The following is a 14,738-nucleotide window of genomic DNA, read 5'->3' as shown; positions in this document are numbered from 1 at the left end:
TTGGAAGGTCGTTGGGACATGGAAAGAAGTGGTTTTAGAAGAAGGTTATAGAGACCAAATTTAAAAGTTTATGAAGTGAGTTGATAAGGAAATACAGGCAGTAAGCATTTATTCAACATCTTTTTGATCATCCACTATGTGTAAGCCAAGTACGAGCTTATAACCTACTCTTTAAAGCACTGCCTAGCATTTTTTCCTCTTTTGTTATTTAGCACACTTGAGCTGTGCCCTCTTTCTCCTCAGTGGTGGTAAGCACTGGGATGATAGGGACTGTTTCTTTTGGTTTTGGTTTTTTGCAATAGTACTCATCATAGTGTTGTATCCACAATTAGTATCAGTAAATATCTGTTAAGTGAGAAAACATCTAAGGGTTTGACAGTGAAAGAAAAGACCAAGCAAGATATAGCAGGATGAGTTATTACTGTGTTTTATTTTCAAATAGGAAACACTTGATTTGAAAGAGGCAGAAAAAGGAGCCACCTATGAATTCAACATGCCTACTCTGTGTCTTGTACTGTGATAGATGTTAGATATGCAAAATACATAAGATTTGGTCCCTGTAAGCATATTTGAGAGAGAGAGAGGCAAGGAATTAATGTTCCTAAATCAGGACTGTGAATGAGTCAAGAACACAGGTGTATATAGGGAGCTTAGCTGTGGAACAGAGGAGGAAGTCTTTTCCTCTGGAACTGAAGGAAAAACAAAAGGAAGGTGACTTAGGATACAGAAAAATTCTGAGATAGCAGGGAGGGTGTGTTTTATTTTTAAGTCAAAAGAAAGGAAGATATGAGCTTTAGAACGGTGCTTATTAAACTTTAATGTGCATATGAATTGACTTGGGATCTTGTTAAAATACAGATTCTGATTCAATTTGTCTAGAACAGGATCTGAGACTACATGTCTAATAAGCTCCTAGGTGTTGCTGATGCTCTGATTTGTGAACCACATGTTGAGAGCAGGGCTCAAATAATATTAAGCTTCCATATTCTGGTAGACTAAGAGGCAAGCTGAAAATGGAAAATAAAGGGTGGGTTAGGGATCTGAAGAATGTGGGAAAGATTTAGAATACTTAATATGACAGGGGCATCTGGGTGGCTCAGTTAAGTGTCTGACTCTTGATTTCAACTCAGGTCATGATCTCAGAGTCGTGGATCAAGCCCTGAGTTGGGCTCCATGCTCAGCGAGGAGTCTCCTTGAGATTCTCCCCGTCCACCTTGCTATAAATAAATAAATAAATAAATAAATAAATAAATAAATAAATAAATAAATAAATAAATAATTTTTAAAAAAGACTTAATATGAACAATTTTTAAGGTCACAATTACTCAGCTGCACTAATGTATTTGGTGTGAATTAATCCTGAAACTTGAGATTTTTCTTGGACATTCAATTGTTTCTAATAAGTAGTCTTTGATTTTCTTTTCAAAATATGATTGGGGGCGCCTGGGTGGCTCAGATGGTTAAGCGTCTGCCTTCGGCTCAGGTCATGATCCCAGGGTCCTGGGATCAAGTCCCACATCGGGCTCCCGGCTCAGCGGGGAGCCTGCTTCTCCCTCTGACCCTCTCCCCTCTCATGCTGTTTCTCTCTCGCTCGCTCTCTGAAAAATAAATCAATAAAATCTTTAAAAAAAAAATATGACTGGAATACCTAAAAGAGAAAAACTCTTAGTTTAAGCATGTCAAAATCATGAACAGCCCTGAAAATCATATCTAATGTCATTACAGATACTAGATTGTTTTCAATAAATAGTCATTGCTTTTCTTTTTTCTTTTTTTCCTTTTTTAATTTTTTTTAAGTAATGTCAAGTGTCACACACTCTAGTGACTGAACCAGCCAGGCACCCCTGATTTTCTTTCTTAAATTTTACTGGGGTTTTTAAAGAATTTGAAAAACTTTTAGTTTTAATACTTATCAAAATCCTGAACAACCCAAAAGCATATCTGTTCTGTGTAGTTGATCTCTTTAAAACCTTAAAAATAATTTTAAAATAAAATTTTAAAAATAAACCTTAAAAATGTATTAAATAAGACTATGTATATTTATATATACTTTTCCATCTTAAAAAAAGCTGTAACAATGCCCTTGATAAATGGACAGCGTGTATCCATTACCTTGTATACCTATTTTTATTTCCCTGTAACTTTTTTACCTAGGACCATGTCAGCTGTATATATTAAATACAACCTTACTCAAAGAAACCAACTTTCTTTCCTCATAGATGGAAAGAACTAAAAGTCATGTAACCAAGAATTATCTTTCATTCTCTCTATGAGTACATATTCATATCCTTGTACGGTGATTTAAGTGGCAATAATAAATGTGTATTTAACACTATCCAAAGGTATTTACATATCCTTTAATCTGTTTAAATGATGGTTGCTCAATAATGTATAAGCGACAAGGATAAATTAAAAATATATTTGGTGATCACTGATTTGCATTTTTATCTTAATTATAAGTTCAGGATCTAAAGATTTTTCATTAATTCAATTTTATATTAGTCTAAAATCTTTTTTTTTTTTAAAGATTTTATTTATTTATTTGACAGAGAGAATGAGAGAGAGAGCACATGAGAGGGGGGAGGGTCAGCGGGAGAAGCAGACTCCCTGCTGAGCAGGGAGCCCGATGCGGGACTCGATCCCGGGACTCCAGGATCATGACCTGAGCCGAAGGCAGTCGCTTAACCAACTGAGCCACCCAGGCGCCCCATATTAGTCTAAAATCTTAAAGTTAACTAAGGGTTTGAAAATCATAACACAAGCTAATACATTAATCATTATAGGATTTGTGGCATTATAAGAATTGATCCCTTTTAATAAAGATATCTATTATAAAATTTAATTGAACTCATGATTTTACAATTTTTATTTTGAAAAGGAGTGATATTAACATATCCAACCTGTGAAGCCAGTGGAGGAAATTTAAGAAATTTGAGTTGGTTAGGCTTTTCCTGAGAAGATACTTTCAAGTTTACACAAACAATTATATCATACTAATATTACTGGGCTTTTCCTGAGAAAATAAGTTCAAGTTTGCACAAATAATTATATCATACTAACATTATTTTATATGGTGATATCAATTTTTAAATGAGTTTTATTTGTCCAAAGTGCTATGTTTAGAAGGATTTTATATGAACTTTTCCTATACAATTATATACCAGATATTAAAACTTTAAAGTTTAAGAACACTTTTTTTTTTTTTTTGGTTAACCAAGGTCATTAATTGAACTCACAGCTAGTCTGTGTTTTCCCTTGAATATACAGCTTGTGGCAAGACCATTGTTTTCCTTAAATAAACAAAACATTGAAATCATAAGAAGTAAAGAAATCTTAGAAGTCTTGGGTTTTATTTAGTTTAATGTGATATAAGCACTTACCCTCTTAAAAGATGTTCAGTGTTTCAATTGCTTTTATTCTGATTAATACAATCTATAGATAGACATGATATATCGATCTATTTGCTCAAAAATATTTTATATTCATAAAATGGAAAAATTTTACCTTCTGAATAACTTAAAGGATCTAATTATGATAAAGCAGCAAAATTTAAGATAGAAGCAGGTGCCAGTATATTGATGTTTACCAGCTAAAGAAATAAAAACACTTAATCACCATTAGATTCATCATAGTTGACTTATGTTGGTTGTAAATGATATATCTACCATAAATTCGTTGAGATTATTTCCTTGAAGAGTTGCAATCCAGTTCCTCTCTACTTGCATGTGTCTGGAGTTTTGTTTTTTTTTTTTTTTTAAGATTTTATTTATTTATTTGTCAGAGAGAGGGAGAGAGAGAGTGCAAGAGCACAAGCAGGGAGAGCTGCAAGCAGAGGAAGAAGCAGGCTCCCTCCCGAGCAAGGAGCCCCATGCTGGACTTGATCCCAGGCCCCTGGGATCATGACCTGAGCCGAAGGCAGATGCTTAACTGACTGAGCCACCCAGGCGCCCCTGCATGTGTCTGGACTTAATGATTCAATTCTAACAAATAAAGTAGAAATAATGGTGTGTGACTTTAGAAACTAGGTCATAAAAAGGCACTGCAGCTTCCATCTTGGTTGCTGTCTTTCTTGGATCACTTGCTCTGGAGGAAGCCAGCTGCCAGATCATGAGCAGCCCTCAGGAGAGACCCAGATGGCAAGGAACTGAGGCCTCCTGCCAGTAGCCACTGAGTGAAGTTCAGTGATCCTCCACTCTCAGTCAAGCCTTCCATTGACAGCGGCCTAGCCAGTATCTTGATTGCAGCCTCCAAGATATGTGAACCATCCAGTTAAGCCACTTGTACATTCGTGATCCACAGAAAAACAGATAATAAAAACTCGTTGTTTTAAGCTACTATACTTTGGGATAATGCATTATTTAGCAGTAGATAACTAATAGACTGAGAATTGTGATTCCCAAGGATTTGGAGAGACATTATTTTTTTCCCAATGTCCATATCTTGTACAGAAATGTATTGAATTTTCTTAGTTTTTAAAAAAGCTAAACTTGCTTAAGGTTTAGAAAACTAGGGGCGCCTGGGTGGCTCAGTCGTTAAGCGTCTGCCTTCGGCTCAGGTCATGATCCCAGGGTCCTGGGATCGAGCCCCGCATCGGGCTCCCTGCTCGGCGGGAAGCCTGCTTCTCCCTCTCCCACTCCCCCTGCTTGTGTTCCCTCTCTCGCTGTGTCTCTCTCTCTCTCAAATAAATAAATAAAATCTTTAAAAAAAAAAAAAAAGAAAACTATGAAATATTGTTTTGTTTGGCTTTTGGAAATGAGCATTTCTCTGAATATGTCAAATTTATAATTAAACTTCTTTACTGTCCTTTCTTTAGCTTCAGAGTTCTAAAGTAATATTAATTTACAATTACTCAGTTATGTAGAGAAATTGAAGAAAACTGACCATTGAATGTTATAGATTTTGTTTCCTTTCATCTTTGGTATAGGAATTTTATTTTTGTAGATATTGACAGGTAGATATTGCACCCATTCTAAGTAAACATGAAAAAAACCTTAAGTTTTGGATGGTGAAAAAGAGCTCTGGTTATTAGAGTAAAGGAGCTCATATCAGTACATTTAAAAATAAACATAAACAGAACATACCCAAACGAGATTGCAGATTCCCTATTAGCTGCCACCTACCCAAGATACTGTCATCCAGCAGAAATCACATAATAGTCAGATCATAAAATCAAAACCCATTTGTACCACTGCTGCCATCTGTGTGGAAACTATTGTCCATGTGTCCAATTAAAGTCAGAACCAGAAAGAGGCTTTACCAAGAATCAGATTCACTGTGCAAGAGCCATATTCCTCAATCAGTTATATGAGGAAAGGTTAACTGAGGACTCAAGGGCCCAAGTCTCAGAAAAGGTACGCTTTCAGGCCATGTGTTTGATTCTCATTTTGGATCCAGAAAGGCAGCATATTAGTGAAATTTCCAGAAATAAACATCAAACAAGGAGTCAGAAATATTTAGTTTGTGATTTTGCGATGCGATTTGTGTTCTTACATGTAAGAGAGTCAGCTAATTGGCTAAATATTTTTCTTTTTTTTTTTAAGATTTTATTTATTTTTTTGACAGAGACACAGCGAGAGAGGGAACACAAGCAGGGGGAGTGGGAGAGGGAGAGAGAGAAGCAGGCTTCCCGCTGAGTAAGAAGCCTGATGCGGGGCTCGATCCCAGGACACTGGGATCATGACCTGAGTCGAAGGCAGACGCTTAACGACTGAGCCACCCAGGCGCCCCACTAATCGGCTAAATAAAGGAAAAACCAGAAATAGTCTTGTTTGCATATTTTGTGGGTAAACTGGTTAGCTGACAGCTACAAAAAGTTCAGTTTGGGTATTCTGCCTTTGTGTAGGAAGCCTAAGGATATCAAAGAAATCATTTTAGTTGTTTTAAAAAGATAAATTAGCTGTGTAACATGTGATAACATTTCTAAGGTCTGCCAGGCCCCTCTGTCAGCACTGCTACCTTAAACCAGCTATGCACCATTTCCCTCATTCAAATTTCTTCCTTATCATTAAAAAAATTTTTTTGGAAGCACTGAAATGTTCCATAATAGAATGGCATGTCTAGTCAGTGGAATATTATGCAGCCTTAAAAAATGTACAAGGATATGTGCATAACAATGTTCACTACAAGATTATAATAGTGAACAGTTGTGACAAAGAAAATGTCCATCAGTAGGGAACTATGAGTTCAACAATAATGTGAAATACTGGGCAACCATTAGAAAGAATAAGCAGATATGTATGGATTAACATGGAAGGATGTCTACAATATGATGAGCACTTACTGTGTGCCAGAGTATCATGTGATCTATTTTTGTTTCTTTTTTTTTTTTTTTTTTAAGATTTTATTTATTTATTTGACAGAGAGAGACACAGCGGGAGAGGGAACACGAGCAGGGGGAGTGGGAGAGGGAGAAGCTGGCTTCCTGCGGAGCAGGGAGCCCGATGCGGGGCTCAATCCCAGGACCCTGGGATCATGACCTGAGCCGAAGGCAGACGCTTAACCGGCTGAGCCACCCAGGCGCCCTCTATTTTTGTTTCTTAAGAATAGGTTATTGAGGGGTGCTGGGTGGCTCCCTCGATTAAACCTTGAGTCTTGATTTTAGCTCAGGTCATGATCTCAGGGTTGTGAGATCAAGCCCCTTGTCTGACTCCACACTGAACAGAGAGTCTGCTGGAGATTCTCTCCCTCTTCCTCTGTGTGCCCCCCACCCCATGTACGTGCACTCTCTCTCTAAAATGTATGGATAAATCTTTTTAAAAAATAGCTTTTGGAAGAGACTTGTTAACAGAGTTTATCAACAGAATTCTAATGAAAGAGGTACCAAAGAAAAATTTTGTATCTTATTTACTTCTATATTTTTTGCATTTTTTTTTTTACAATAAGCAGTTTACTACTTTTGTAATTGAAGTTTATAACACTTATAAGAGGTTTTAACAACATGGGAAATACTTTTATGATAATGTTAAGTGCAAAAGTGGGATATAAAACTTCATATCTAGTAACACAACCATGTTTTCTTCAAGTATGTATAAAAAGTGATTTGAAAAACACAAAGATGTTTCAGAAGGAGACTTTAGGTAATCAGAATAAACTTTTTTTTTTTAAGAGAATGCATGACCAAGTGAGCAAGGGGGGCAGGGGGAGGGGCAGAGGGAGAGAGAGAATCTTAAGCGGCCTCCACAGCCAGCATGGAGCCCAACACAAGGCTCAATTTCACAACCCTGAGATCATGACCTGAGCCGAAATCATGAGTCGGGCACTTATCCAACAGAGCCACCCCAATGCCCCAAATATTTTCAGATTTTTCTATAGCAAAATTTATTAATCCCTGACTGACTCCTGCATCCTTGAAAATTCCCCACTCACACATATTTTCCATCACTACTTCCGCCCCCCGTATTCCCTTAAGCAGAAATCAATGACAGAGTAAATCTAATATAAAATGTATCCCAGGGATGCCTGGGTGGCTCAGTCAGTTAAGTGTCTGACTCTTGATCTCAGCTCATATCTTGATCTCAGAGTCATGAGTTCAGGTCCTCTGTTGGACTGTCCACGCTGGGCATATGGAGCCCACCTGAAGAAAAAAAAATGTAATCCCTACTGTAGGATTATTTCTAGATTACTCACTATTTTAACTGGGTTAGTATTTCTTCTTTTAATGTTTCTAATCAAAAGTTGACTGTAATTGGTTTCATTTTTATCCCACTTAATATAAACTGCTGTATAATCAGTCATAGAAATTGTAATATTATACTTTTAGAAAGTAAAGTCAGGTATTTTTCATTGGAGGCATTTATTTTTCTTTGGAATTTTCTGGGTTAATTTTTGAAGATGTTAAGTGGTTTTTCACAAAATTTGTTGAGGAATAACAAATTATTTGAGGATTTGGTAGTTCATAGTCTGATCTTGTAATAGTCCAGTAGCTAAGAAGTTTTCAAGTAGACATATTTTTGATTTTATTGTTTTTCATTGTTACTTGATACTTGGCAAAGTTTGCAAAGAAGCATACTGAGAAAGCTTACGATTCACCACATGTCTAGATTTGATTGTGTCTGTAAGCTCCAAATAAATATATAGCCAGTAAGTATAATTTCTGTTCACTCAACTTATTTTTTTTTAAGTTTTTAAGTTGACTTATTTATTTATTTATTTTTAAATAATTTCTATACCCAACATGGGGCTCGAACTCACAACCCTGAGATCACGAGTCGCATGCTCTTCTGACTCAGCCAGGCAGGCACCACTGTTCACTCAATTTTTAAATATGCTATGGCCATATTGAATGTGAGGTGATCCAGAACAATTGAGGTCATCATTGGTGAAGAATTCTGAGCACTTGAATCATGCTCTCATTTAGTTCTTTAACTATGATTGTTCTTTAACTTCAGAATTCTATCCTGGCACTTTTGTACCTTAAGGATCAAAAGGGGCATGTGAAAAAAAATTGGATACTATAAAGTACTAGACATATATAAAGTATCAGGCACTTGGTTTTAACTAAAAAATCTAAGAAAATCTCCTAAGGGAACTGTGATATAGGTTACCACGTATACATTTTTATTTGGGCTACAGAATATGGATAGTAAATTTGCCACAGTAAGACTAGTAGAGTGGGGTGCTTACTGGTTCAATGACCTTCAGTTGGCATTTACTATGTAATACTTAAGGATGACATAGTGTGAGAGTCTACACTGCTGAATCAGAAATGTTCTTTGCTCTATTCAAGTTGTCTTTTAACTCTTTCTGTCATTTACATTCTTTCCTTCCTAGCTGCCAGATGTGTACTTTAGGAAGGTAAGGTACAGAAAAGGTTTGGGGTAAAATAATAAGAAAGAGACAAAAATGTAGCATTTCTGTCATGGATTGAAAAATACTGTTAGTGTACCATACGATATGTGGATGTTTATTTGTATCATTGTATATTTGATAAATATAATATTTTTTAATCTGAATTTCATAATTGAGTCTAAATTATCCTGTCATATTTATTACCAAGTAGATGTAACACAAATTTGCTAATTTTTTATTCTCTTCTTATAGTTTTCAGCATATGATTTCATCCCATCTCCAAAATTAAAGTCCTCTCAAGGAATGCCAGTAAATGATGATTTATGTTTTAGCAGAAAAAGAGTGTCAAGAAACTTATTTCAGAATAGTCGAGATTATAACCCAGATTCTCTTCCTGTATGTGCTGCTGGTAAGTAAAAGGTGCAGGTAATGGACATGTTGAAACTTAAGTTAAAGGTTTCTCTAAATGTAATAATTCCTTTAAGAGCTCAAAGAATTTATAATCTAGTAGACAATTCAGGTTCAATAAATATTTGTTAAAGATGTGATAAGAATGGGGCACCTGGGTGGCTTAGTCCATTGAGAGTCCAACTCTTGATTTCGGCTCAGATCATGATTTCAGGGTCATGAGATCAAGCTCTATGTCCGTCTCTGCACTGGGTGAGGAGCCTGCTTGGGATTCTCTCTCTCCCTCTCCCCCTTGTCCCACACGCTTGTTTGTGCGTGCTCACACTCTCTCTCAAAAAAAAAAAAAAGAGATCTAGTAAGAATGGACACTTTGACATAATTGTCTCCTAAGACCTTGGAAGGGTTTCTCAGTGAAACCCTTTAAGTAGTAATGTAAGGCAGTATTTACTTTTTTTTTTTTTTAAAGATTTTATTTATTTATTTGAGAGAGAAAGAGAGTGAGAGAGAGAGCATGAGATGGGAGAGGGTCCGAGGGAGAAGCAGACTCCCTACTGAGCAGGGAGCCCGATGCGGGACTCGATCCTGGGACTCCAGGATCATGACCTGATGAGCCAAAGGCAATCGCTTAACCAACTGAACCACCCAGGCACCCAAGGCAGTATTTGCTTAGTCGACAATCCGTATTTATTTAGTGTCTCCTATGTGTCAGATACTTTACTAGGTACTGGGGATATAGCAGTCAACAAAAGAGGGAAACTTTCTCCCTAATAGATCTTGCATTCTAATTGGAGCAAAGCAGACATAAATAAATGCAAAGCATAGTAGGTTAGATGGTGATAAATGCTATGGAGAAAAATAAAGCAGAGAAGATGAATATGGAGGAAGGGCTGTTTTAAATAATGTGGTGAAAGAAGGCCACATTCAGAAAGCGAATATTTGAAGCAAACCACACAAATATCAAGAGAGAAGAACAGATAATTACAGGAAGAGGGAATAGTGCAGAGTGCAGGACATGTTTGAGAAAGATCAAAGAGGCTACTTAGTCTGGAATGAAATCGGTAAGGGGAAGAGCAGTAGAAAATGAAATTAAAGAGGTAATAAGCGTCCTTATTTATAAGGCCTAATGGACTATTGAATGAACTCTGGCTTTTACTCTGAGTGAGGAACATTTTGAGAAAAGAAGTAACATCAGTTGCCTTGTGTTTTTCAGGCTTGTTTTGGATGTTACATTTAAAATAGACCTAAGGAGGGGCACCTGGGTGTTTCAGTCATCAAGCATCCAACTCTTGATTTTGGCTCAGGTCATGATCTCACCATGGTGAGATCCAGCCCCAGGTCTGGCTCCACACTCAGCAGGGAGTCTGCTTGAGATTCTCTCCCTTTCCCCCTGCCCCTTGCGCTCCCCCCCCATCTCTTTCAAACAAATAAATAAATCTTTAAAAAATAAATAAAGTAGACTTAAGGAGGGCAAGGGTAAAAACAGGGTAGAGTTGATGGAGGTTTAACCAGGGTAGCAGTGAATGTAGTGAAAGTGATTAGATACTGACCATATGTTAAAGTTAGAGTTGATATGATTTGCTGGTGGATTGGGTGTGGAATGTGAGAGAGAGAGAAGTGAAGAATGCTCTAAGGTTTTTTGGCCAGAGCAACTGGTAAGATGTTTAAGTAAATGTTACAGAAAGTAAATATGGTAGTTTAGAGGACATGGTCATTGTCATGGGCCATATCAGTTAGAAAAGACACTAAAGAGGAGATAATAATTATACTGCATTTTCTGGGGATGTATATGATACAAGCAGTTAGAGGAGAGTTATGAGGAGAGCAAAGGTTTACATTAGGAGTTGGCTTGAGATATTCTAGGAGCTGTGTGAAGACAAGATTCATTTTAAATGGTCAAGAATAAATTTGGACATCTAAAACTAATGATGTAATGTATGGGGATTAACATAAGAATAAAAAATAAATAAATAAATAAATAAATAAATAAATAAATAAATAAATAAATAAATAAATAAAAAAGAATAAATTTGGATATGGGGAACCCTTGTGTGCTAGGCTCAAAAATTTGAACTCATGCTTGTAAGCTATGGGGAACTAATGGAGATTGTTTTCATTAAGTAAAAAAGAAGCTAGGGTGATAAGGTTGTTTACAAATCAAATAGAAAGGAATAATCAGGAAAATATGACAACTGGATATAGAAGATGAAGAAAGGGAATAGCGGAAGATTTCAAGATTTAGCACACAGGTAATTACAAAAAGGGTAATATGTTGACAAAACAAAGCCAGTTGGGAAGGAAAAATGGTTTATAAGGTAACGATTGACTTTGTTAAAATTTATTTAATATCCAAATGATATCAGTTATTGAAATGTGTTGGCTATGAGTTCAGGCACAAAATTTAGAGAACTTTGTTACCATAGGAGAATTTATAGATCTTTATGCAGTAAAATTCCATAATATTTTCATACAAAAATGACTGTTAGAAAGATTGTATAATGTTTAATAGAGAAAAAAAATGCAAGAATATAACCAGTTATGCTCATACCATTAGTTTGGATTTTTATAAGGCTCATGCTTTCTGTACTGGAGAGCTCTTACCTAGCTGTACAGATTTAAAATAACTGGAAAGTAAGACATCATATAACCTGATGCTAGATTGGATGATATGAATTATAAGTACTGTAGGGATTTTAAAAAGGAAAAGGTGATAGGTTTTGAAGTGGGTTGGGAAAACTCCAGGAAAAGTTGAACCTTAAAAAAGCTGGACCTTAAAAAAGGGAGAGGTTTGTGATTGCTTGGCAGTGAAGCAAGAGAGGGACTGTTATAGATAGGGAGAGTATAACCAAAGCACGGAGGTGAAAATTAATTTAGAAGATGTCCAGTACATGAAGGATAAAGGGGCTTAAAATCATAGGGAGAGAATTTTAAAAATCATAAAATTTCAGAACTATAAGGGACCCCCGGTAAGGAATAACCTTAACCAGACAAGGGAAAGGGAAAGAGATCTTGGAAATATGCCCAGATAAGCTTAGAAACCATGTGAATGCTGTGTTACATGTTAGGAAAAAAGGAGAAGAGTTCTGCAGTACGGCTCTTTTGTACAGTATGTACTGCAAATACCGGGAAGAAGGAAAACCAGCCCAGGAAACAACAGATCTTGGTGAGGATGAGGAGAAAGGGAAATCCTCTTACATTGTTGGTAGGAATGCAAACTGGTACAGCCACTCTGGAAAACAGTATGGCAATTACTCAAAAAGTTAAAAATAAAAAATAAATAAATAAATAAAAAGTTAAAAATAGAACTATCCTATGATCCAGTTATTGCACTGGTGTTTACCAGTGCACTTAGGTGTTTACCCAAAGGTACAAAAATACTGATTCAAAGGGACACATGCACCCCGATGTTTATAGCAGCATTATCAACAATTGCCAAATTATGGAAAGAGCCCAAATGTCCATTGACTGATGCATGGATAAAGAAGATGTAATATAGGTGTCTGGAGGGCTCAGGTGATTGAGCATCTGCCTCTGGCTCAGGTCATGATTCCAGGGTCCTGGGATCGAGCACCGAGTTGGGCTCCCTGCTGATTAGGGAGTCTGCTTCTCCCTCTCCCTCTCCCTCTGCCCCTTCCCCCTGCTCGTGCTCTCTCTCAAATAAATGAAATGCTAAAAAAAAAAAGATGTGATTTTATTTATACACACACACACACGCACACACACACAGTGAATATTACTCAGCCATAAAAAAGAATGAAATCTTGCCATTTGCAATGACGTGGATGGAGCTAGAGAGTATTATGCTAAGCGAAGTAAGAGAAAGACAAATACCATGATTTCACTCGTATGTGGAATTTAAGGTGAACAGGTGAGCATAGGGGGAGAAAAAAGAGAAGCAAACCATAAAACAGACTCTTAACTATGGAGAACAAACTGAGGGTTGCTGGAGGGAGGTTGGGGGGGGCTGGGTTAAATGGGTGATGGGTATTAAGGAGGGTACTTGTTGGGATGAGCACTGGGTATTGTATGTAAGTGATGAATCACTAAATTCTACTTCTGAAACTAATATTACACTCTATGTTAACTAACTGGAATTGAAATAAAAACTTAGGGGGTGGGGAGAAGGAAAGCCAGGTCTGGAGAAATGTTCCATGGTGAGGGAGCATGTAGAAAGAAACTGTTTTTGTGTATATTTTTCAATATACCTTTGTTTGTACTTTTCCAGTCTCTCTTCTGTTCTTTAACCCCTGATACTACTCAGATATACCAATAGCAAAAACTGTCCCTTTCTTGCCTGCCTAGTTCACTGTACAGTTACTCTTGTAGTTATTCCTATGCAAGTGAAATCAATATTTCTGAAATTAGATATATTCATGAAATAAAGTTAACATTTACTTTTATGTTTTTCTCTTCCTTCTCTCCAAAGGCAGTACTGGGACTCATCAGACAAATGTTTCTGGGAAATGTGGACAACTTGGATTTTCACAGATACGTGGGAAAAGTGGGAGTGTGGATTCTGACTTACAATACCTAGGGACAACTAACAATCATCAAGATAAAGGTTTAAATTCCAACTTTATTTGGATACAAATGATTTATAAATATGTGGAATTTCCAAATGTAGCTTATATGTTATTTTGTGTAATTTTATTCATTGCAAAAAAAGAAATCAATCTTATATTTTTAATAACATTTTTTATAACTTACCCTAAAATGTTAGATTTAATAATCTTAATGTAAATATGACTGGTGGAAATTAGTGGAAATCTCCACTCATGGTGGAGATGAGCATTTTAATACCAAGTAATTAAAAACATTATTCATTAAAAAGTACTATGTTAGCAGAAGACAATTATTTTCCACAGCAGTTTTAACTTTTGTTTTTTCCTTTTTGAGAGAGACTGCCTGTGCAAGTTGTGGAGAGAGGGAGAGGAGGAGATAGAATCTTAAGTAGGCTCCATGCCCAGCATGGAGCCAACACAGGGCTCAATCTCACGACCCTGAGTTCATGACCTGAGCTGAAATCAAGAGTTGGACACTTGGGCGCCTGGGTGGCTCAGTCGTTAAGCGGCTGCCTTCGGCTCGGGTCATGATCCCAGAGTCCTGGGATCGAGTCCCACGTCGGGCTCCCTGCTCAGCAGGAGCCTGCTTCCCCCTCTCCCACTCCCCCTGCTTGTGTTCCTGCTCTCGCTGTCTCTGTCTCTGTCAAATAAATAAAGAAAATCTTTAAAAAAAAAAAAAAAGAGTTGGACCCTTAACTGACTGAGCCACCTGGTGTCCCAGCAGTTTTAACTTTTAAAGTTGTTGTTTGGAATTTATTAAGTCTCCTGTTAGGAACCATAACTTCCTGACTAGCTATCATTTCAGATATCTTTTATGTCTCTAAGATATAGAACAAAAGGAAGGGCTTGAGGCTGGCTGTCAGTTATATGAATTTTTTATTTGAAGGGGTTTCTTAAATGTCTGTATTAATTAATAGCTTTATCGATTATTATTTAGAGGTAAGATCATATGAAATATTTCTAGAGGTATTTTAATTTTTGTTA

The 14,738-nt window shown here is 36.7% G+C and overlaps 1 protein-coding gene across 2 annotated transcripts in view; it reads left to right on the top strand.

Moving 5' to 3' along the window:
• The window catches only part of TOGARAM1 (TOG array regulator of axonemal microtubules 1), an 81,795-nt gene that overhangs the window by 7,177 nt on the left and 59,880 nt on the right, over window positions 1–14,738 (top strand). For both annotated transcript variants that reach the window (XM_044918428.1, XM_044918427.1), the window contains exons 2-3: window positions 9,040–9,196; window positions 13,619–13,753. In XM_044918428.1, the coding sequence (XP_044774363.1) occupies window positions 9,040–9,196; window positions 13,619–13,753 (292 nt within the window). The remainder of the gene's footprint in view (window positions 1–9,039; window positions 9,197–13,618; window positions 13,754–14,738) is intronic.

This window comes from Neomonachus schauinslandi, chromosome 9 (assembly GCF_002201575.2).
Source record: "Neomonachus schauinslandi chromosome 9, ASM220157v2, whole genome shotgun sequence".
Lineage (NCBI taxonomy): Eukaryota > Metazoa > Chordata > Mammalia > Carnivora > Phocidae > Neomonachus > Neomonachus schauinslandi.
The sequence above is the reverse complement of the archived record's forward strand: the minus strand, read 5'-3'. Positions and strand labels throughout refer to the sequence as shown.